The sequence below is a fragment of the Pteropus medius genome, unplaced genomic scaffold (assembly GCF_902729225.1).
Source record: "Pteropus medius unplaced genomic scaffold, Ma_sr-lr_union100, whole genome shotgun sequence".
Classification (NCBI taxonomy): domain Eukaryota; kingdom Metazoa; phylum Chordata; class Mammalia; order Chiroptera; family Pteropodidae; genus Pteropus; species Pteropus medius.
Window position 1 is genome coordinate 26,632,896 of NW_024346667.1, and position 23,977 is coordinate 26,656,872.

Consider the following 23,977-nt stretch of genomic DNA (forward strand, 5'->3'; position numbering starts at 1 on the left):
TACTACCTTTGCTTTACCCCTTCATTTATTATACCATTGAAATTGACATTAATTACAAATGTATTCTGCTTAAGGGTTAGCCTGTCTTAAAACTTTGAATACCTCTGGAAGAGATTTGTCCTGGAAGGTGATGCGTTATCAGTCATTAATATGAATTAATGAGATGGCTTTCCTTTTGACCCTGTTGGCAGTAGCTGTCCTGAGGGATGGACCTTGAGTAGAGATATGCTGGGAGTGGGAGGGGAGGTAGGTAGGTGTATTTAGAGGATGAAATATTGAGCAATAGTGAGAGGCAGATGTGGGTAGAGGATCACAGGTGGGTGCACAGAGCAGAGGGCTGGCTCCTGGCGGCCAAGGTGTTGAGATGTAGAAATAAGAATGAGATGGCAGGATACCTAGAACAAACACTTCCTATTTCAAAATTCTGCACTGGGCCAGGTCTACATCCCAGAAAGAGGAAGGAAACTTTCTTCTTCCTTCTTTCCTGCACCCAATATACCCTGAGGTCACAATAGTCAAGTAGTAATATTACGCTCGTCGATGTTGTGGTTTATCACTATTTTTAATACCATTTCTATGAGTAAATGTACAGTGGGTGTCAAGCAGACAAATGAAATAAATAAACTTGTGGAACATGACTTATTTATGAATTGCGGACCTAATCAGATTTTATAAGATGTATGCTAATGAAAGTTATAGATTATATTTCATAATGAAACTTTTTAGTCCAACAACAAACAGCTTCTTGAAGCGTGGGGATTATTTCTTTCCTCTGCTCATGCCCTTCGGACAGCTGTTTCCTTGTTTGTTTTCAGGGCCTTTCTGGCATGCAAGGCCCTTGAACTTTAAATAAACAGATGCTTCTGATATGAATATAAAATAGCTGAGAAATTTAAAAATCTGCTTTTCAGTAGTGCACTTACTGTAAACAGTGAATTGTGAGTTTCATGTCTGTACGTTTTCATAGACATCTGGAAATCTTATAAATGGAGCAATCAGACCCGCTGGTCATGTCTTCTAATAAACACACTGCTTAATGGCTCAGGATTTAAAAGATTTACCACATAAATTATTTCTCCCAATGAAGTAAAATGCCCAAGCTGAAAATAAACTACAGATCCTCATAGCCAAGCAGAAGGAGTGTACTAGTCTAAGCGAAACATCTCATGTGTAATTTGGCTTGTCAAACAACGTGAACTAGGATGAAAGCATCTTCCTTTAAAATGTGCAGCTGGTGTGCGAGTGTCATCCGAGTGCTGATTGTTTGGCTCAGGCGTCTTCCATGTCTGGTGTTCTGCTTGTCTTCACTAATCAGTGGCAGCTTTCCCCCTACTTCTTTGTTCATCGCAGAAAACATCTCCACAGTATAAAATGTTTAGGCTTCTGTGTGTCTCCTTATGTTGGAAATTAGCATATCTAGATGAAAATATTTTTTCCGTTTAACAAAATGATGGCATTTGCAGTTAAGATTATTTAATTAGCTGGCCATGTTCTTTCACTTCATGTTTCCCCAAGCACTTAAAGATACTGCTATTCGCTTGAACAAGAAGAGTAATGTATAGAGCTTACTTATTCTGCAAAACACCAGCTTGATGATCAGAGGCATTTGAGACTTGTGGTACTCAGAGGACAGGCCAGACTGAGGTACTCTCTGACGAGTGGTGGGTGGTAGACTAAATAAATAGCACCCCTTACCCAATTCTATATTGGCTAGAACTCTAGAGATCCAGAAAGGCATTCCTTCACCTTCTTCTCCTTGACTTTCTTTTAAATAACATGATAATTTAAATGGTACATATTCATTATAGAAAATGTAGAAAATAAAAATAAGTAAAAATAAATAAATAGCCTTCATACTACCACTAATGAGAGATGATCTCTGTTAACAGTGGTGGTATAGTCCTCTAGTACTATCTCTGTTTATGTGTATATGTTTGCAAAAAAAGGGCATCATACTGTATATTCTGTTTAGAAATTAACTTTTTATGCTAAATATATTTGGAACTTTTTCTAAGTCATTAAATATTTGTCTACTGTATCTCTTTTAACACTATGAAGTATTCAATTTTGTTGATATTTTGTTACTTCATCTGTCTCTTGTTATTGGACATTAAGATCTTTTCAATTTTTGATGCTATAAACAGTACTATAATATTCTTATTTTTATAGCTAAGTATATCCACATTCAAGTTTATTCCAAGTTTATTCTCCTGGAAGCAAGGCTTTTCTTCAGCTAGTTTATTTGGAAAGTGATCCAAGAGAGCAACAGTGTGTGAATTGGGGATTTGAATTGGAATGGAGGGAAAACTAATTCAAAATGTGGTATAGATCTGGCCACAGCTAAATGTGACATGTTCTCACCAGGACCTTTTGAGAAGCCTTATGAAATTTGTCTCAGAGTTAGCTGCTTGGGGAATAAAAAGGCGAAGCATTTATCCATCATCTTCCTTTGGATTGTTCTCCATTGGCCCAGGGTGGCTCCACAAGCAGTATTTCCCCATGTTCTCGGATTGGGCAAGTGTGAGACCCCAGTGCTTTCTCCGGGTAGGAAGCCTGAGAGAGATATGGTAGGAGTTGGGGCAATGCCCTGTGAAGTTATATTTTCACAAAGGTGATCAAAGCCTACTTAGACCTGGTTGCTGCAGTGGCGGCTTGGCCAAGACGTAGAGCTAAGAGGATTTGCAGTGGGACACAAATGTCCTGTACAGATACATTCTAGAAATTGCATTTGTATTTCTGGGTCAAAAGACATCCAAAATTGTATCTCTTTTAAAATACAGATATTCGTAAGAGTAGCAAATTAATTTACATTCAGGTTGATTCATTTGTTAGGCACCTAGATATTCTGTTAACCCGAGGGTACAACAGGAGGTTAAAACAGATATGACCTTACTGTCATAGAGCGGGTTTTCTTTTGCAGAGAGAGAGACAGTAAACATGGGAGCAAATGCATATGATCAGTTTCGATAGTGGTGAGCGTTAGGGAGCAAATTAAATGGAGCAGTGCTATTCGCAGTGAAAGGGACTGAGACCATAGAGGGAACAACCAGGGTCTAGTGGAGAGCTCGGGGTGATGGAGAAGAAAGAATGAAAAGAGGAACATGTAGGGAGAAGGCTGCAGGAAGGAGAGGCGAGGGCTAGGCCCCAAGACAAACCACCTGCTTTACGTTTTTTCTTAGGACTCAGCATACCTGAGAGAGATGTTTTAGCTTTTGGAAAGTGGCCCTCCCTCAATATATACACTATATGAGAATTAATCACTTTTAGATTCTTAGACTATATCATTAACATTCAGAACATACAACAAATTTAATTGTTATTTCTTTTGGAATATACTTGAGGATCTTAGAGTGCTTTAGGGTTATTTTCATCAGTCTCAAGGTTAATACTAGTGAAGCATATGGAAAATGAAGCCAATGGAAATTTTCTATTAGATCCTAATTCTATATGGCTGGAAATTTATGGTATTAATATAATTCCACCTCATGTAAGAAACAGTACATATTCAACTGCTTCTTTGCTCTATAGAGCTCAAAAAAATTAGTTTTAAAGATATAAATTTATTCTTTAGACCTCTTGATTAGCATGCCTAAGGTATTTTTGTGACCTAAATAGAAAATTAAGCAACCATCTCTTTACATTACTAGATGTTTGCCACATTTGTTACTAATAGTATAGTTTATCCACTTTGCAGAAAATAAGCAATGGAATTATGATAGCCCTAGGTTAAAGCACACCCTTCTTTTCTTTTTCAGTGACATGTAAAAACCACAGGAATCAGAATGATATCAGATATTGAGTGATTACAATACTAAACCTAATCTCTAAAATCATGGTTTTCTAAATTTTAGGAATTTGCATGCCACTGCTGTGATTTTGCTATATTCTGTCCTGCTGATACTATTACATATTTAATATTTTTCTCTACAGTGACTCAAATTTTGCTTAAGTTAATTTACTTAAGAGACAATTTATATTATTAAAATAAATAGAAGGTAACTTTAAAAACATATTCCTATTAACATGAGAATGTTTATCTGTGTGCCATCTAAAAGCATTATAGCCACTTTGGTTAATACTGCGCTCATAGCAGATCTGACCTGTTCCATACCAGTTGTGTGACCTTGAGCAAGTTACTCAAGTTCTCCAAGCCTCTGTATTCACTTGTGTATAATGGAGATAATGAGATATTGTTGCCTGTCAAGTGCTTAGGACAATGCCTGATGCAGTTATTACTCAGTAAATAGAAACAACTGTAAGGTTGCATTGTTAAAGTAATTATTATCTTTATTACTCATTGTATTGGAAATTTAGAAATTAGACAGGCACTTCCATTCTGCACCTTGAGATGGGCTCACGGTAATGGAACAAACAGTAGACAAATTGTTGGTGAATTTGATTATATCTCTAGCTTCCCACTGACCAGCTATATGACTTGGTCAAGTCTTTTGCCTCTCTAGGATTTGGTTTCTTCATCAGACAAATTAGAAAGTTTGATTTGAGCTCAAGAATCCAGGTCATAGGCTGCCAGCTATTTAAGTGGATCTGGCTGTGTGATATGGTTCATCTGAAATTTGGAGCATGTTTTATTTTCTTTTGTTTCAGCTGGCTATCCAACTAATACACAGAGTAATTGAGAAAATTGACATGGCCCTAGCTGCTTTCCTGTTTTCATCATGAATGACTGATGGTCACCAGGGGTCATGTTAGTAAGCCTGGGCCAATTATTGTTTTTGAAGCTGTATGTAATTAATTTTATAATTACGAGATGTTGAAGTTTAGTCCTAGTAAAATTGTATCATAAAACCGAGGCATTTTTGAAGGATTTAGTGACAAAAGCAGATGAATCAACTTGTTTTATACATTCGACTAACATTTAAGGTATATTTAATACATGGTTGTCGAGCATGGAAGCACTTGACTCATCATTGCCATCAATAAAAAATTATATGTGAATTTCTAGCTACATGGCCTATAATTAAAATAACTTTTATGTCCTTAGCCTACCTGACTTGTTATATCCTTTCCAGATCTGAGATTCTACAATTTTATGAATTTCAATCTCTTGGTAAGGTAGATCTGGATTTGGTAGTGATAATGTTAAAATTAATGAAGCAAAATAAAAATTTTAAAGCCTGCTATAGCTTCTTTTTTAGATGGATGTGTATATAAGTGTGGGTGTGTACATATGTTATAGTATCAACTGATCACTGATTTTTTTCAATTAAGAATATAGAAATTATCCCATTCACATAGTTTTCTCATTCTTTTGAATGACTGATTGCACAGCAGTCCATTGAATGGATGATGACAAGTATTTAACCAGTCTCCTAATGATGGACATTTAGGCTTTTTTCTAACCTCTGCTATTACCCACAATAATGCTCCAATGAATGTCTTGTACATGTGAGATTTTCTGCGTATATTAGTCTATCTGTAAGTCAAGTTGGTGGATCAGAGGATGGACATTTGTAATTTTGATTAAAATAAACAAATTGCTCTTCATGGAGTTTGATGAATCAATGTATACTCCCACCAAAAATGCATGAATGAGCCTGCTTCTGCCCAGCCACTTTTTCCACCCAAGTATCTCTGTCCTGAATTCCCAGTTTGAATGCGACTGTACTACACTGTGTTGTCTCTAGGAAAACGCTGATTAGATGGGTGATCATTAGCATTTGTGCAAATTTCAATGATTGAATCTTACACTGAAGACCACTTTCTTAACTATATCCATTTGCTGAATTAAATGGCTGCACTGTTAAGTAAGCATCGTGGAATATACTTTACGTTGCTTCAGAGCACAATTATACCAGTGCAGAAAATCCTCCAATTTGCAGATTATCTTCAGCTAAAGATATCTCCATGGAGATGCATTCTCATAACATAATGAAACACACTAAACATATTATACAAAATGTTTGGCTATAAATAGCAATATTTGCACTTTTCTTAAATTCAGAAGGAAAAGCCATTATCTCTTGATACTATTTTATGTTCAGAAAAAAACAAATATTAGTAGTACTTAATTCATGACCATTTGGTTGGGTATATATGGGCCCTCACATGCGAGCTTTAAACCTTAGGATTGGAGCTTCTGTGGTTCCTTTAAGAAAATAGAGTAATTTGTGTTACAGAAAGACATAAACACACTCTTTCTCTTCCACATTCAGGACTTCTTATGTAGATTTAGGAAAATTGTAAAAGATATTCAAAACTATTTCTTTTCTCTTTGGGCTGCAGCTTGACCTGTATGAACATCAATTATAGAAACTTAGGTGTTTATTTTTTTAATGCTAACACAGATTTTTTTCTAAAATTGATCATTGTTCTTAATAGTTGAGGCTTTTTTCCCCCCTTTTGGCTTTTATAAAAGAATAGCAGATGTTTGAGAACTTCTTCTAATGAATTTTTTCTCCTAAATTTGACTTTCAAATATGGTCCTTAACATAGCACTGTACTAATTTCACTTGTCAGGAAAAATGTTTTCATTATTGAATTATTTGAAAAGCAGTTATAGTGTTGGATATAGTATTTATAGTGAAGATACTGACTAAATCCCATAGCGTAACCTGTAATTAGCACAGAATTTCTTGAAGTTATTCAAATAAAAATACAAATTAAAAAAATTATTATTAGCAATTACCTTTTATGTAATAAAAGCACATATAATACATTCTGGAGACACTACATCTGCTTATAGCTAAAAACTGTTGAATTTAAAATTGTCCTACTCTCTAAGGAAGGCAGTTCGTTGTATGGTTCAGACAGTGGAAGAACAAAGTGAGGCTTTGTTATGGTGTGTATTACTGTGGGCTCACCCCTGCCCCACAGATCACCGAAGCTCATGACTGCTGGAACAGTCATTTTCACTGAACCATAGCACCCCCTAGCATCCTAATAATTTTATGTGTTTAAAATTTAAAGGAACATTTCATTTATGTAAGCATAAAAACCATTCAATCTAATATGATCTAGTTTCTCTTATAGTCTTGTAACTAAGAAGAGACCTTTGAAAGACTCCATAGAAATTATGGGGAATATAAAGAGGTATCACTCTTTTTCTTTTTGCAGATTGTTACATTATTTTTCTATGTATGGATCTGGATGCAGATCATAAGCAATGGCTGGACCTCTTATGCCTTATGTAGAAGTTTTAAATAGCTACAGTGTTTTTCCAGTCAGCTGCCTAAACATGCTTACTTGTGTGTTGTAGGTGCTTCTGCCAGCAGCTGGTCTGTTACAGTTACAGGATGTGAAGAAGACTTGCTGTGAATTTCTGGAATCTCAGCTTCATCCTGTCAACTGCTTAGGAATCCGGGCTTTCGCTGATATGCATGCTTGCACAGACCTCCTGAACAAGGCCAACACCTATGCAGGCAAGTGGAATAGACCTTGGCTGAGTTTGAGACCAGGAGAAATTGGGAACTCTTGAGTTCTGATATGATTCTATAGTCATTTCTGGAAAGTCGTGTCCTGTTTCTGGATTTGAACTTTATACAAATACATTTGCAATTTTACAGTAGTACCACTGCATAATTGAAGCATGCTCATAATATTTTGAACTTAAAGAACAACCTATAAATTGGTATTGGGCCTAAATTACAGAATAGCTAATTTTATGCAAATAATTAAATCTCTATGTATTTTTCTTTAAAAATTTCAAATTAATGAGCATATAAGAAATTGTTTATATATGAAAATTAAGTCATTTTTTCTGTTTTTTTTTTTTTACATCCTTTCTTGCATTCATGAAAACAATCTTGTTGCTTAAAAGTCTTCAAAGCAATGAAATTTAGATGCCTTTGGGTAGAGTAGAAAAGTAGATCCAATATAGGCAGCCCTATCCTTAGACAATAGCTTCTAGGACCTTGTGCTGGCATCCTCTCCCTGTGGCAGAGGAAGGAGGGCTTTTTGCTGTTGTCAAGGAAGCTATCCCTCGGTTGCTATGTAGGACCCTCAGGTCCTCCATCTCTCCAGCTGGAGAGGAGAATTCTTATAGCTTTGGGTGTAGCTAAACTACTCAAAAGTAACCAATAATTTATTTTGCTCTGAGTTTGTAAACATTTAAAAATACATACTAAAAGTGATTATGAGGAAGGTTTTATTTTTTTTAACCATCTTTCTGGAAGGTAAACCTTGTGGAAGTTACAAGCTACCGTCACTGCTCTATATCTTTGAGACCCAACAGAAACAGTTACTGTAAGACCGTCCATAACTGCTGCCCTGTAATAAGCTCTGAAACCCCTACTTCTTCCAGCCTTCAAATGCAAGAGCCCCTTGTCTAAACTCTGCTCCGTCATGCTTACTCTGATAGTAAGGGACATTTTGGTACACAGACCTGGGTGAGGGGTGTATATATGTGTGTGTGTGTGTGTAAAACATTGGAGAGTAGTGCTATAATTCCTATTGCATTTATCAAGGAAATAATGGTATAAGGTGGTTAGTCCAAAACAAAACAAAACACACTGCTTCAGTAAAACATAATAGGTCCAAATTTGAACTTTATGGATTTCTATAGTGTGGCCTGATTGGCTTAACTACCCTTTGTAAAATTGTTTCAGTAGGAAAATGTGATCTGAATTCCAGAAAGCTTATTTATGGATGAACTTTTAGAACACAACCCTTATGTCAGTTGGGGAATGCCTAGACTGTGTAATGATATTCCTGTAATCCTTTTGAGTGGGATGAGGCATTTTAAGAAAAACCGAAGACAAATTTGAATTCATTGATGTGTTCCCATACAACTAATTCTGTTCTTCAGCTAAGTAGAAAATATTCCTTCTAAATCCATAAGACCCATTAACTGCAAGACGTAATGTGCCTGTTATAAGTGATTTATATTAGGAAAACCAAGGAAGCTTATATATTTTTTGATAGCTTTTCTTCATGAAGCAATTACTTTTTAACATTATATCTTTTTAGGGCTACTGCTTGTCTCCAAAGTGTTTTGACAAATGTTACTGACTATTAAGAGAGAGAGGGGCTGGGAGAGAATGAATAAAGCAGGATCCATGAGAAAGATGTTTATACATAGTTTACATGATGTACCAGAACTCTTAGTTTTACTCATATCAGAGCCAACTCATTTACTGTTTTTTAGAAGATAATTAGATTTTGGGTTTTTTTTTCTTATTTAAAATCTTCAATTTATGAATAAAATACGAACAATTTTCCACCAAAATTGGGACACCTTATTTTTTAATTTGTAGAGTTCTTCATAATTATACCAAGACTTTTTCATGGAAAACTTATTGTCACTTCCACGAAATTGTAAAGAAAAATTTATTTTTATTTTTTTTATTTTTAATGCACTGTATTTTAAATTAAAATCTAGTCTTAAAGGATGTACTACTGTTATACCATGCTTTTGAATCTTTTTACTTGAGTTTCTTAAATTTATAAGCAATATTTTATAATGTCATTTATTATGAAAAATTTCAACACCTAAAAAAATAATATTCATCATCCAACTTTTTTTTATTAATTAATTAAAATTCTTATGGTGACATTGCATCATCCCACATTAAGAGTTGTCAGCTCCTGGATAATCGTGCTTCTACTATACCTCTCTTTATTTCCCCTCCTCTGATACTGTTTTTTACATATGAACTTTAATGGAATCTAATATACATATGGAAAGGGACACAAATCATTAAGCCTATAGCTTGATGAATTTTTACATCCTCTTGTATCATTTTGAAGCAATTCTGTTGTACTATTTCATCTATATAATTTTAAACAAGAAAATTACAGTGACCAACCTTATATAATGAAGCTATTTCTGTATCTTCGGTGTATTGATAACTAGTTCAACAAACTTTCTAAAAGAAATAGTCCAGTATAATACTAAAAACCGTTGTTCTTCATAGTGAAAATATCTGATTGTTTTTTATATATTAAGCAAATAAGAGGTGGAGAGATGAGGAGTCCATACAGGAAAATGATCATAGCTCTCTTTTTCTGCCATAAACAAATTATTTTTTTTCAGCTCCTTCCTTTCTCCTTTCTTTTTACAATTCAAGCACTTTATGTGTTTAGAAAATCTACCAAAAATTCTGTATTACTTTCAAGTTCAGGAGCATGTGAAACGATCTGAGAGAGTAAAGGAGGACAGTGGCGATAGAGTTAATATCTTATTTTTTCTTTCCCTGTCACAGATAGTAGGATAAGTAGGGGCCGTGACAGATCTATCTAGGCGAGAAAGTAGGAAAGGAAGAAGTAAAGAACAGCAGAAGAGTTATACATAGATACATACGTACGTACGTACGTACGTACGTACGTACAGAAAGAAGAAGGAAGGAGAAAGAGGAGCTGAGGGAGAGACAGAACGGGAAAGGAAAGAGAGCCTGCATAATCTCAGGATACTCTTGGACCCAAGGTATGGTTGCGCTTAGGAGACTAAAACATTCCTTATCCTTTGAGAACTCACCAGAGATCCTGAACGTAAGATCTGCTTCATTCCTTTCTCTTGCAGATTGGAAATGAGCTCACTATAATTAAATTGTACAGGTGAAATGAAAGTATTAAAGTATTCCGTGAAAATCTCTTCTATGAACTTGTGCTTATTTTTCGTAATCTCATAATCTTTAGAGAAAGGAAAAATGTGAGAAACTGAGGGGGGACGGTAGAAAGTCTGAGCGGGGAGGGTGTGGAATTCATGCTGGTCATCCTCTTGTTTTTGTGGGCTTAGCAGAATCCTGCTGTTAGTTACAGCCTGTTCACGTGGGCCCAGCTGCTTCTCTAGGGCATGTAGTGCACAGCTTCAAACCAGTAACAAAAGAGGGTGACCGCCCAGCCAAGTTAAATGACCTACATGTAGAGGCATGGTGTTCTGGACTACAGTCAGCCTTTGTTATACTGTTGAGTAATTTTCTTAGCTAAAAAGCTGTATGAAATTACTTTTGCTTCTTATGTAAAAATGAAATTTTTACATCTAACTCCAAGTGTATGGATGTTTGGAGAATGCTTGTTTGTGGACCCTTTTATTTCGCTTGTGTTTTGACTGGTGCCCATATTTTAACTATTTCCCAAATTATTAAAACCTTTGTTTTTAGCATTTTTGCTAGGCTAAAAATATAGAAGAGATAAAAGCTGAACCCAAGAGTTTTGACGAATTTTAATAGTCCCAGCAAAAGACTCTTTGGGAAGTTAGATTTTAATTTCAACTATGAATTTTACTTAATTTTCCTCAAGCTGCTGTGGGTGATAACAGGTTCAGTACTGTTTAACCCTTGCTTGCAGGTCGTTTGCAGGCCAGCCATAGTCAACTCACACCCAAATTTAGCATATTTCGATTATTCCTTATTCTCTGTAAAAGCAGTTTTTATAACATTTTCTTCCTCAGTCAATTTACTTCAATCATTTCCCACTCTTCTGTAATTTAGGCTAGGAATCACTTACTGGGGTAAACATCTGTCAAAACAAGCCCATGATTTTGAAAGCTGCCCTCTCAAACTTGTTGAGAGAGTGGTTTTAATAATGGTATTACTAGCCTTGACTATGCAATATGTATACCAAAGAATAGATGCTGATTATTCAATGGTCTATTGCAATGTTAATTGACTGATACAAAAGATTCTTTCTTCAGAGAATGTGAAAGCGTTTGATCTACTGTACTTCTTGACTGAATTCATGCTGACTTAAATGACACGTCTTAAAAGAATTAATCATTTTAAAATTCTTGCATTCATTATGGTCCTCATTTATGCCATACTAAACTACATGCAGTCTCTTTGCTCTGCCTCGTTGACAGTTTTTCCAGCTGAGATGCGTGAGCTGTTTTCAGGTTTCGTCAGAGCTGTCTGTGTTAATGGAACTGCTGGAGATATAGATGTGAATTTTTTCCCCCTAGAGTCTAATAGTATTTAGAATCAGAGAATCATAGAGTGTTTGCACTTGAAGGGAACCTCAGCAGTTATCTGGTCTAAGACTTTTATTTTATTAATTAGGAAAATGAAGACCAGAGATGGTTTAATTTCCCGAAAACACTTTGTCTTTCAAGGATGAGCTGTTTGTAGATATAAAATACTATTGTTATCCATGCACTTATCCTCACGTCTCAGATCAGAAACTAGAGGGAGTACAGAAGAATTATAGGAACCCCACCTAGCATTTAATTTCAATCAAAAAGGTGCTTGGTGTTTAGAAATCGAGTAGGGTACTTTGTACCTTATCACAGCGTACATACAAAACAGAACAAGCAAAACTCTGGACTTCTATATTGATTTCACTAGACTTAATTTGGGATGAGGGACCTTACCTTATACTTAGTGTGACAAGTCCTAGGGATTGTCTTTTATTTCTTGATAAGCTTATTTTATTTGCAAGAAGGAAGCAAACAGGAAAAAATCAATACTTCTAGAGAATCCTTATGTTATATATAAGGAAGCATGCATATATATGTTATATATGTATAGTATATGTTTAATGCATGTTACATATTTATGGTATTGTCTGAAACACTGGGAATTATGCTTTTTTGCAGTTATGGGATATGTTCAGAGAAATGCAACTGATTATTAAATGCCAGTATGACTGGATCAGCTCTACAGAGTGGCAGTGGTAAACCAGTAAAGGCAAATTACTAATGTCATGGTGAAAGCTCTGTGCTAGCAACAGAACAATCTGTCAAGATGTGAGTCAAAGGATTGGAAACAATAGTTGAGGTTGGTAGCAGAGTAATAACTAGGGTAATGAAGATAGGAGGTGATTGAGGCAAGATTGTGGATATGGAAACTAACCCTGGACATGCATAGAGGAAACAGAATACATTCTGAGGTGACCTGCCCTTTAGCATTAAATTTTAGGTAAATGCTTTGTTGGTGCATTTTAGTGTGTATATGTTTATTGCCAGTGTACAGTAGCTACTGATTTTGACAGTACCTTACTGAGGTATGGTAAGCCAAATAAGAATTCATTCAATGAAAAGGAAGAATTGCTCATCTTGGCTTTGTGACAAGTATTAGGCTTGTATTGTCCAAACCAATTCAGAGATGTTAGGGTTTTAGTTGATAGTGTATTCAACAGCAATCAATAATATAACCATGTTCCAGAGAATGTAATGTGATTATCACATTTTGTTATGCCCAAGTAAGACCATACCTATGAAACTGAGTTCATTTTCAGGTTACATATTTTGAGAGAGACTAATGAACTGAATCCCTGAGAAAGCCTCAGAATCTCTGGCAGGGTTGATGGAAGGTATCTCTCTCCTGAAAGCAGTTAGTAAAGACTGGGGGAGGTGACTCCTACTTCAAATGCAAAGACACCATTGCAAAACTCCAAAGACCATAAGAAATGAAGGACACACAGCACCACTAAAGGATCACAATAATCTTCCAGTAACTGAACCCAAAGACATTGAGATCTATGATTTACCCAACAAAGACTTCAAAATAGCTATTTTATGGAAACTCAATGAGCTACAAGAAAACATAGAAATACAATTCAACAAAATCGAGAGAACAATACATGAACAAAAGGAGAAATTTAACAAAGAGAAATCATAAAAAGTACCAAACAGAAATTGTGGAGCGGAAGAATTCATTGAATGAAATGAAGAACGCAGTAGAGAACAACAATGACAGCCTGGATCAAGCAGAAGAAAAAAACAGTGAGCTTAAAGATAGGAACTTTTAAACTATCCATTCAGAGGAAAACAAAGAAAAAAGATTGACAAACAGTAAGAAAGCCTGTGAGACCTATGGGATACCATCAAAAGGACCAATTTGTGAACCATCAGAGTTCTAGAAATGGAAAGGGGCAGAAAGCTTATTTAAAAAAATAATGGTTGATAACTTCTCAAATCTGGAAAGAGATTTGGATATTCAAGTTCATGAAACCCACAGGTCACCAATCAAAATCAACTTAAGAGCCTTCCTTCATTCTTTTGCATGCGGATATCCAGTTTTCTCAACATTATTTGTTGAAGAAACTATTTGTTTCCTGCTGAGGGATCTTGGCACCCATGTCTAGATCTTTACCTTGAGGGAGTAGAGCTGGTTTTCTCATTCTTGAGTTAGATTAAGAAAATCTTCTTTTTAAGGCAGTTGGAAACTAATGATAATGGATTGTTGGTGTTAATAGATTTTCTTTTTACCTTCCAAACAGAGCAGCATTTTGCAGATGTCGTACTTAGTGAAGAATTTCTCAACCTCGGCATTGAACAAGTATGCAGCTTAATCTCAAGTGACAAACTTACTATTTCCTCAGAAGAGAAGGTAGGTTTATATTTCTTTTCCCAGTGTACAGTGTGTAGTTTTTGTTTTCTTTTTAAATTTCACTTTGTTTTGTAACTTTGTAATCCTATATGTGTAGTGCCAGTCAGGGATCTTTGATCTGGAAGTTAAGAAACTCAGCTAGTTGACTTATTGATTGCCTATGTAAATTACTGTTTCTTCACTCCTTCGGAGGTTCCCTTAACTCCCAGACATTAGAGTTTCGTACTTGACCTTCACAGCAAGAGCTTGCACACATTAAACAGTCTTAAACAAGTATATTTGGGGAACCGGGTTTCTTCCCACAACTAGATACCTATAAGAATTGTGATCTAAGATGCACTATTTCTCAAACCAAAGTAATTTCCCCATCATGTAAGTTGGAAGAAGTCACTCCAGTGACAAAGTTTAGCTGCTTCCAGACCAAATATCCTTGATCATCCTTTTTCTTTAGACTGGTTCCCTGTTACTCATATCACAGCCCTACCAGCCCTCTGTCCTCGCTTCCAGAGTACTGTGCAGCTGCTTCATCTGCTTCTAGCCTCTGTCTCTCCATATCTGGTCTTGCCTTTCTCAGCCACCTGCACCTTTCATATAGGTGGAGGGAGAAGCTTCTCTTAGTGGGGTTTTCCCTTTGGATAGGTTTTGTAGCCCACGGGAATCAGGGCACAAGTTTGTGAATACACTGCATTTGGAGGAAGTGAAACTGGAGCTTTTCCTTTGTGTACTTTGCATGTAATGTTGTTTAAGCTTTAGTCCTATTCCTCAGGGCTATTCACTCTACCTGAGGGTAGAAAGATACATTTATTGTTATATTTACCATATGAAAAAAAATATGTGAAAATTGGTTGCGAGATGTGTAACCTTAGCACTTTAGAAATACAGAGGCGAGGAAGACATTACTGTTCACATTTTAATAGACAAGTTTTGGGTGCCTACATGTACCAGAACTCCCCTAGAGTCCTAGATACAAGAAGATTAACAAAATAGAATTCTTTGTTCATAGACCGCAGGGACAGCCAGTGGGATAAATGATTACAGAAAGCTGTAGATGGTCCTGTAGGAGCCTTTAATTATTTCTGGGATGAGAGTTCAGCTTGGCTCAGATATGTGACCCTGAGTTTTTAAAAATGAGTATGAGTTTGCCAGGGAAATAGGGATGGGTGGCAATGGGAAGGGCATTCCAGGAAGAGGGAATAGAATATGCAGGTGTAAAGAGGTGTGAAAGATTAATTGTATTTAGTTAGTTCAATATGATTAGAGTTTAAAATATGTTTGGCAGGGTGATCGGAGATAAGATGGGAAGGTGACATAATAAAATATCTTCTTAGCCATATTAAAGAAAATTGACTTTATCCTAGTGATGAAGAACTTCTAAAGGGTTTTAAGCAATAAGAGACTACCATCATAATACCTGCATATAGAAGTATCACAAAGGCTCTTCTCATTTACTTTTGCTACATGACAGGTCACTCCAAAATGTAGTGACAAAACAATAAACATTTGATTATGCTTACAATTCTGTGGGCAGAATTCATGCAGGTCATATAGGGGTAGTATGTCTCTGCTCTACAGTGTCTGGGGCTTCAGCTGGGGTGGTTTGAATGGCAGGGGATTGTTGACATGGTTCTACTGGAGCCATCTATCTGCGGCTTCAGTTCTTCTGCACATGGCATCTTGTGTGTCTGAAATATCCAAGATGGCTCCTTCATTCACTCGTCTGACTTCTGGGCTGGGATATCGCTCTCCTTCTCCTTCTCTTCTCTCCGTCTGCCTTCTCTTTCTGTGGCTAGCTTGGGTTTCTCACAGCATGGTGATCGAGTTCAAGTAATCAAACTTCTTACCATGAAACCTGGCTTCCCCCAAAGAAGGATTTCAGGAGACCAGAGTAAAAGCCAAAAGGCTTCTGATGACCCAGTGCCAGAAGTCACACGATGCCGGGCCCACCACTTTCTATTGGTTATACAAGGCCAGCTTAGATTCCCTGCGGGAGGTGACCTCATAAGGTGTGGATACTGGGAGATGTGGTTTATTAGGGGACCATCTTTGGAGACTGGCATTTTACACTGGTGGTGTGCAGAATGGACCAAAAGTGGGGTGAGCGTGAGGTAGGAGGTTGTTGAAATCATGCCCAGAGCACTGGGATCTGATGGAGAATGGTAGAAATGGGTAGAGAAGACAAGACAGCTGAGAAATAGTAGATGGAATTGACAGGCTCCTCTTCATTTGGCACCTGGCATATAGAGGTACTGGGTAAATATTTGTTGACTGAATTCATTAAAGAGAAATGTTAATTATAATGTAGATTAATTTTAGTTTCTTGCTCTATTCCTGCATCAAAATAATCTATTTTTTGCTTCCAGTAATCCATTTACATATCATCAGACATTTTCTACACCTCTTTAAAGATTATTGAGTTATACATTCGTCTGTCTAGAAGGGAATTATATAGTCAGATACTGTCCTCATATTAGCTTATTAGCTTTTCATAGGTATATGCTATAAGTTATAATGCCCTTATTTAGTTTTTTAAATTCAAAGTATTATATTTTAATATATTCTACTATTGCTACAAAAGAGTTTTAATCTGTTTTTCAGTCCCTTGATTTAGAAGTGAATGGTCCAACAATTGTTTGTAAACCTAGAGAAAAAGCCAAAAATAAGTTGTTTATAAGGATACATGATTTTCATCCCAGAATATCACTTTGATTTATTATTTTGAGTGCTTTATTCCAAAGAGACATGAGATTTGAATCTAAGTAAATAGAACCAAATTCAGTTTGGAAACGTTATCAACAGCAAATTAGATCATATATCATCAGATTATCACAGTTACTACTCAAGTTCAGGAAGATTAGTTTACTTGGTGAAATGCTTACTAAATACCAAATGAAGAGTAGTCATTAAATACATAAAGTACTAAAGTACTATTAACGTACTTATTAAATTAAAAGTCGAACTACTATATGATCCATAATCCCACTTCTGGGTATATTTCCAAAAGAAATGAAAACAGGATCTTGAAGAAGTATCTGTACTCCCATGTTCATTGCAGCATTATTTACAGTAGCAAAGAGGTGGAAATAACATAGTATCTGTCAATAGGTGAATGGATAAAGAAGATGTGGTTTTATATATATAACAGTATTATTTAACCGTGAGAAAGAAGGAAATACTCCTTCTGTGACAACATGGACCTTGAGAGCATTATGCTAAGTGAAGTAAGTCAGACGGAGAAAGACAAGTACTGTATAATATAATGTGTGTGGAATCTAAATAAGTTGAACTAGAAACAATGGTGTGGTGGTTGCCAGGGGCTGGGTGGTGAGGGCGATGAAGAGATGTTGGTCAAAGCACTAAAACTTCCAGTTATAAGATGAATCAGTTCTGGGGCTCTAATGTGCAACGTGGTGATTATAGTTAACAATACTGTATTATATACTTGAAAGTTGCTAAGAGTAGATCTTAAATGTTCTCACCACAAAAAATGTGATAATTATGTGACATAATGGAGGTCTTAGCTAAGGCTATGGTGGTAATCATTTTGCAATATATAAATATATCAACACTTGAAGGTTGAATACCTTAAACTTACACAATGTTATCTGTCAATTATATCTCAATAAAGCCAGAAAAAAATAAAGTATTTACGAAATACCAAATGAACAAAAGAAAGAAATTGAGTGAATGTCTTTTTAAGAACATAGCAAGTTAGGATTTTGAAAAAAAAATTGAGCCATGGATTAAACTTGGATGCCTTAGCAGGAGTTGTGTTATGAAATGTAGTCTTACCATTTTTATTCAGATGCCTTGGTACAAAACTCATTATTTATTTTTCTTTTCCCCATATTTTCCACAAGGTATTTGAAGCAGTAATAGCTTGGGTGAACCATGACAAGGATGTAAGGCAAGAATTTATGGCTCGGCTGATGGAACATGTACGGTTACCTTTGCTCCCTCGGGAATATTTAGTTCAGGTAAAAACATATGCAAAACATGTGAATACTCACAGCACCATGTTACTAGGCTAACCACATGGAGATCCCTGTTGCAAAATGGTAGGAGCTACAGAATACAGATCCTTGGGGTGTGGGACAGAGGGCAGTAAAGACACCTGCAGTCTTTGGCAGCTACTCATTCTTGCGCCACTGCTCATTCTTGAAAATTTGCTTCCCCCTATTTGGGTAAGCGAGTACTAGAACTTAGGAAGGTGGTACTTGCGGTCAAATAAGTACATGTAAATAACTGTACCCATGGCTCTTGAGTAACTAACTGCATCTTCTTTGTTTTCTTTTTGATAGCCTCTTTTGATTGCCTTGCAGAAGTGGAATTTCAACATTCAATCCAAATACTATTTAATTCTACTTCATAATTTCACAGTGGCATGTGTTTCATTTCTATATTTCTAAGCTGAGGAAAACCAGGTTATTGGAAAAAAATAGGAATAAGTGGATCTTTAGTAGTGTCTGAACAAGTTTTAAATTCATTTTATTATTATTAGCATCCTAGTAGGAACATTTCCACATTTTTATAATTGAAACCATTTAAGGAAACAGTTCTTTATTGAGAGATTAGAACGTTTTAAGAATTCTCGAAGCTTTTATAATTGAAACCATTTAAGGAAACAGTTCTTTATTGAGAGATTTGAACGTTTTAAGAATTCTCGAAGCTTCGTTTGTTGTGATCTGTGTAAGCGTTGGTACTCTGCTGTTAAGAAAATGAAGCAAAAAACGCTGTCCTGCGTTTGAGGTCAGAGATAGCAAGTACAAGACTTATTTGTGTAGGCACATTGTTATAAAGTGATTCGAATCCCTTTTCTGAGTATTTTATTTGCCATCTTGAGTTTTAAAAAGGTTATCTTTAATTTATTAGTATAGCCTACCCCACCTAAAGGACTCATATCTAATTATTTCCTTTTTTTCTTACTATTTGGCTTGACGTTTAAAGATAAGAAATAGGTGGATATAATATTATATGAAAGTTATTCTATAGCTGACACTGAAGTATATAATTTTCATTGCAGTTCTTCTCTTTATTACCTATATTTGTTTTTCTCTGCAAACCAGATACCTGAGCATTTTTTGGCTTCATTTACTTTTCTATTGGTGATATTTATAGTCTTTCCTCTTAACTGTTCGACGGAACTGGAGAGGATAGTTTTTGCTTTTTTCTTCCTCTTTACTATTGTTTCTTTGTCAGTTTTAACATCAAATAGCTGTCCCCTTATGGGGTGTGTCTAATTTCTTCTCACAGAGGGTTGAAGAGGAGGCATTGGTCAAGAATAGCAGTGCTTGCAAAGATTACCTCATTGAAGCTATGAAATATCATTTGCTGCCAACAGAGCAGCGTATATTAATGAAGAGTGTCCGGACCCGACTGAGGACACCCATGAACCTTCCCAAAGTAGGATCTATTGTTCATCATTGTTATTACCTCATCTGAAAGGCCCTTAGTGAGGCTGTTAATATTTTTACTCATCTGAATTTCCATGCTTTATTGTTTTAGTTTCCCTGCAACAGACAATGTGCCTGTGAATTCACCATTGTGTATATAATTCAACTTGTCTATTAATTTTGTCTCTGGAGGGTGGGAACTGTGTGGTTCATTTAATCTTTATAGGCTGCATGATATCACGCTTCTGGAACAGAAGGCAACTGGTTTTTGTCCCTTCTGAGTTTTATTAGTTCTAGTTCTAGTAGAAACGAAAAAAGACTAGGCAGAAGGATTTCTCTGTAAGCTACATGGATTGAATAATGATTGAAAACCGAGTAGTTTCACAGAATTACATATGAGAACTAAGGATGATAAAATAGCTTGTTCAGTTTGTTTCCGTCCTATTCCCTTTTGTGTACTATTAGATGCTTCATTCACACATCATATGTAGCCATTTCAGTGTAGATTTCCCATATGTCTTTCCAGATCCCCAGTCTTCATATTTTCCTGTGTGCAAGTTCTTATTCTACCTTTATATTTTTAGTTGAAGCCATTTATGTTTTACTGGTTTAATTTTCCTTATGGAGTAACTCCTCATTTCTCTCTCTTTGTTTGCATTTCCTTCTGCACTCTTTGCATCTTTAAAGTACAGTAAGACCAACACTCTAATCACCATTTTGTGTATGGTCTAATCAGAATGATTCATAATATAATGCTTTTATTTATGTATTTAATTTTAGCTCTTGTGTGTGTTTGGGGCAATGATGGATTAAGAAATAAGAATCTGTTATCCATTGTTTTCTTATATCATCTTTAGTTATTAATCTATATTTTACACTAAATTATGTCTTTTAAATTCTTTAACTGTAGTGTTTTTATTTAGTGTTTTCTCAAATTTTACTTTTTTTGAATCTATATTTTTTTATTGCTTCAAATCTACATTGTATGGTATTGTTTTTTCTGTTTTCCCCAGTGTTAACAACATTTCTCAAGTTACAACCAACCGCATATTTTCTCAGTGTGCTAGTTATTCCTTTTTCTAGATCATTAGTAAATGTTTTAATTTAGAATGGACCTCAGCACTCTCCCTGGTGGCACCTCATTAGAAATATCCACTCGCTGACATAGTCCATTTGTAGAAAATTTTAGTACATAAGATTGTGTTTATTATCTAATCCAGAAATAAGTAATTTGGCATATAATGTCCAATGAGATTCAAGATGAAATAGATTCTTACTTGGCATGATCTTTTTTTTTTAACATCTTTTGTTTTACTCATCATTTTGTCAGAAGTTTGAATGCTTTTCTTAAAATATTCTAAATTTTTTATTGACAATTATTATCACTTAAAAGGTATTTACAAGGCATTCACTTCCTATCCTGTTTTGAAAATTGGTATTTGCCTTTTTTAAATTTTCTGATCTCTCCTCAGTTCTCCAAGATTTTTCAAAAATAATTGTAAGTGGCTCAGTAAGTACATTAGCTAGTTCCCTTAACACCTTAGTATGCATGCCATCTGGGTCTGCTGATTTTATAAATGTTTACATTTTCCAAATACCCTTTTACCTGCTTTTACAAGTAGTCATCTTTATAAGTCTTCATTACTTCATATTTGTCCATATTATTTGGTGTCAGTTTTTGCTCTTACAAAAAAAATTATTAAAAAGTGTTTATAGTCTTAGTTCATTTAAATGACCATTTCTTTTATGCTAGTCTTTTCAACTTCCTTTTAAATAGTTTATATTTAATATTTCTTAAGTAGGTCATCTTCATAAAAGATGTATATAGCTTGTATATTCTCCTCTTCTGGCATCTTTAGCTTTGTTATCTTTAGCTATGCTGCAGGGACTTTTAATGTGAAAATGAATTTTCTTTTAATTTCTGGAATAAGCGTATCACTTTTGAAACCTTTTAAAAAGTTCTCGGTAATATCCTACCAAGTATTTTATTTTCTCTTTTGTTGAGTTGCAATCATCTGTTAAGGTGACATTATTCCTGGGCTTCTCTGGTTGTAGCTTTGGAGCAGGCTGTGTTATACTTTTGGATTTCTCGATTCTTTAGCTTTTATTTTGTGGTGGCCATGCTGATCCATGAAGGTTCTCTTTTGTTTTGCTTTATCGGGGTGGCTGGGGAGAAGGGCAGCAGATGTGGCAGAGGTCCATGGACTATACCATTGCCTTGACTTAGCATTTGTATGATTCTCTTTTCAAAATGTGTTTATCTGCACAAATTTTTGAAAAGGTGCTTGTTTTAGATGCTTTTTCACAGCACCGTTTGTCATTTTAGAGTGGTTATACTCAAGATTAATTCTGAATCCGTAGGTAAGAATGAAACAGTTCATTTCTCATCCTTACTTATTTCATAGTAATGATGCATTTTTTTTCATAGCAATAATAAGTCAGATCAGACAGAACATGGCAGTAGTGCTGAGAAAAATATTGTAATGTTTTGGAAATATTTCTACCACAACAGTGACTTAGTACTTTTTATATTAGGGTCTGCGGACTCATACTCATTCGCACAAATGAGTTTTATATCTCAAACACTTGTTTTTCATCTTCAGTAAACAGCGTTGGGATGGTATAAGGCATCTGGTTTTTGGATTTGGACATCATAATGAAAAACTATGTGTGTTTTGCTACTGTACTTTATTGTTAGCTTCTTTTTCTCTTTGGAATCTGTATTTTTACCAATGTTGTCATTTCTGTGTATATATTTTTCTATATTTCACCCAGGATATCTGTTGAGATTTGCAATTGGAAAATTATGAAACTTGATTATTCAGGGGTCACTTGTTAAACTAATATTTAATAGGTAAAGGAAACAAACAGACAAAGTTTAATTGACCCACATTTCAGGGTGGTCACTTGAATGTGTTTAATTCCCTATCCCTTGCCTTCCTGAATATGTCACATTTAAAATTTCTCTTCAAAAGGTCTTCTCAGTTTTATTCCTTTATATTAGTGTAATTAGTTTGGTGTTTCTCAAATGAGATGGGGTGTCTTACAAATAATGAGTGTCAGAGCACCTTTTTTGATGGTAGCAGTACAGTGCTTTTTAGCACATTCTCTTGATCTCATGGAAATATCCCTGCTCTCTTGTCTTCTCATTATATATTCTTCTTTGTCGCTGTTATCTCTGAATCCTGGAGTCCCAGATCCTCACCCCATTTTACTTCTCTTGGGTGAGTAAAGGACAGATATTACCAGTGTTCTCTGTACTCAGTAGCACATTTTCCCTTCCACCCTCATTGATGTTGCAAAAGTGAACTCCATTACATGGAAATTATGATGTTGAAAGTTTGAGAATCATGAAATCTAGTCAACCAATATTGTTTCTTAAGGATTATTTTGAAATGTATTCCCTTCCACGATTTTTAAAAAATTGACCATCAGAGATGTTAACTAAGCCTCCTACATCAGCTATTGTCTAAATGCCAGGCAGAGTTTAGAAGTTTAAACCCAGATAGATATTATATAAATCCCTATGTATAGGGTTCATCTTAGTGTGTATTTCACCTTTTTGGTGGGGATTTCCCCGCTCTCCCACCTTTGGTGATTGGAGGGGAAGATATTGCAGATTTTCTTTGTTCTTTTACTTTTATTCAACACTAGAAGAGCGGCAGATCTGACAAAAATCGTATAATTGGTCTATGTTTAGTCTTATTTTTAAGACCTTTAAATTTTTTTTTACTCTCCAGTTAATAAGTTACTAAAATAGGCTTCTTTTCGGAAACTCGGGATTTACTCTGACTCAGGTATCATGTTTTCTTTATACCCATCTTTCTGTAGTTCTAACTACAGGTAGGTCATTGCTCAGGCAAGGTTATAAACTTCCTCTTTTTGTATGTATGAGTCGTTCCATCTTCTGTTTGTTTTGATTTTTTGTTTCTTTTGAACATCTGTTTTTCCTATCATTACTTCATTCCCCCTAAATATCCTTTGCCATTCTTTATAGTTTTTCATACATGACATTATTAACTTTTACATTCTTCTGATTTGGAGGCTGTGTTTTCAGTTGCCAGATTGTCCATTTGTGCGCAGTAAAAGACGAACACACACTGACCGCTAAATTCTACCCCTCTCTCAAGACAAACACATTAACTGCTAAATTCTGTCTCTTTCTCTAAATTCCACCCCTTCCAGGAAACTCACTGATTTATGGCAACATTCCATTTTTTAATCAGCAGTAACAGTTAATGTCTATGGTAATCATACAGGGTTTTGGTCATAACTGTATATTGTTCTTGAGTCACTTCACGGGTCTTGTCTCTTTAGTGGGATCTACAAGCTCTTGGCGGGTAGAGCCCATATCTTATATTTCTC

At 35.5% G+C, this 23,977-nt stretch overlaps 1 protein-coding gene across 6 annotated transcripts in view; it reads left to right on the plus strand.

The window, feature by feature from the left end:
- Nucleotides 1–23,977, plus strand: part of KLHL2 (kelch like family member 2) — a 78,037-nt gene that overhangs the window by 42,513 nt on the left and 11,547 nt on the right. For 5 of the 6 annotated variants that reach the window (XM_039876308.1, XM_039876310.1, XM_039876307.1 and 2 more), the window contains 4 exons: nt 7,217–7,379; nt 14,113–14,222; nt 18,080–18,196; nt 19,473–19,622. In XM_039876308.1, the coding sequence (XP_039732242.1) occupies nt 7,217–7,379; nt 14,113–14,222; nt 18,080–18,196; nt 19,473–19,622 (540 nt within the window). The remainder of the gene's footprint in view (nt 1–7,216; nt 7,380–14,112; nt 14,223–18,079; nt 18,197–19,472; nt 19,623–23,977) is intronic. The other variant, XM_039876309.1, reaches the window with a different exon arrangement.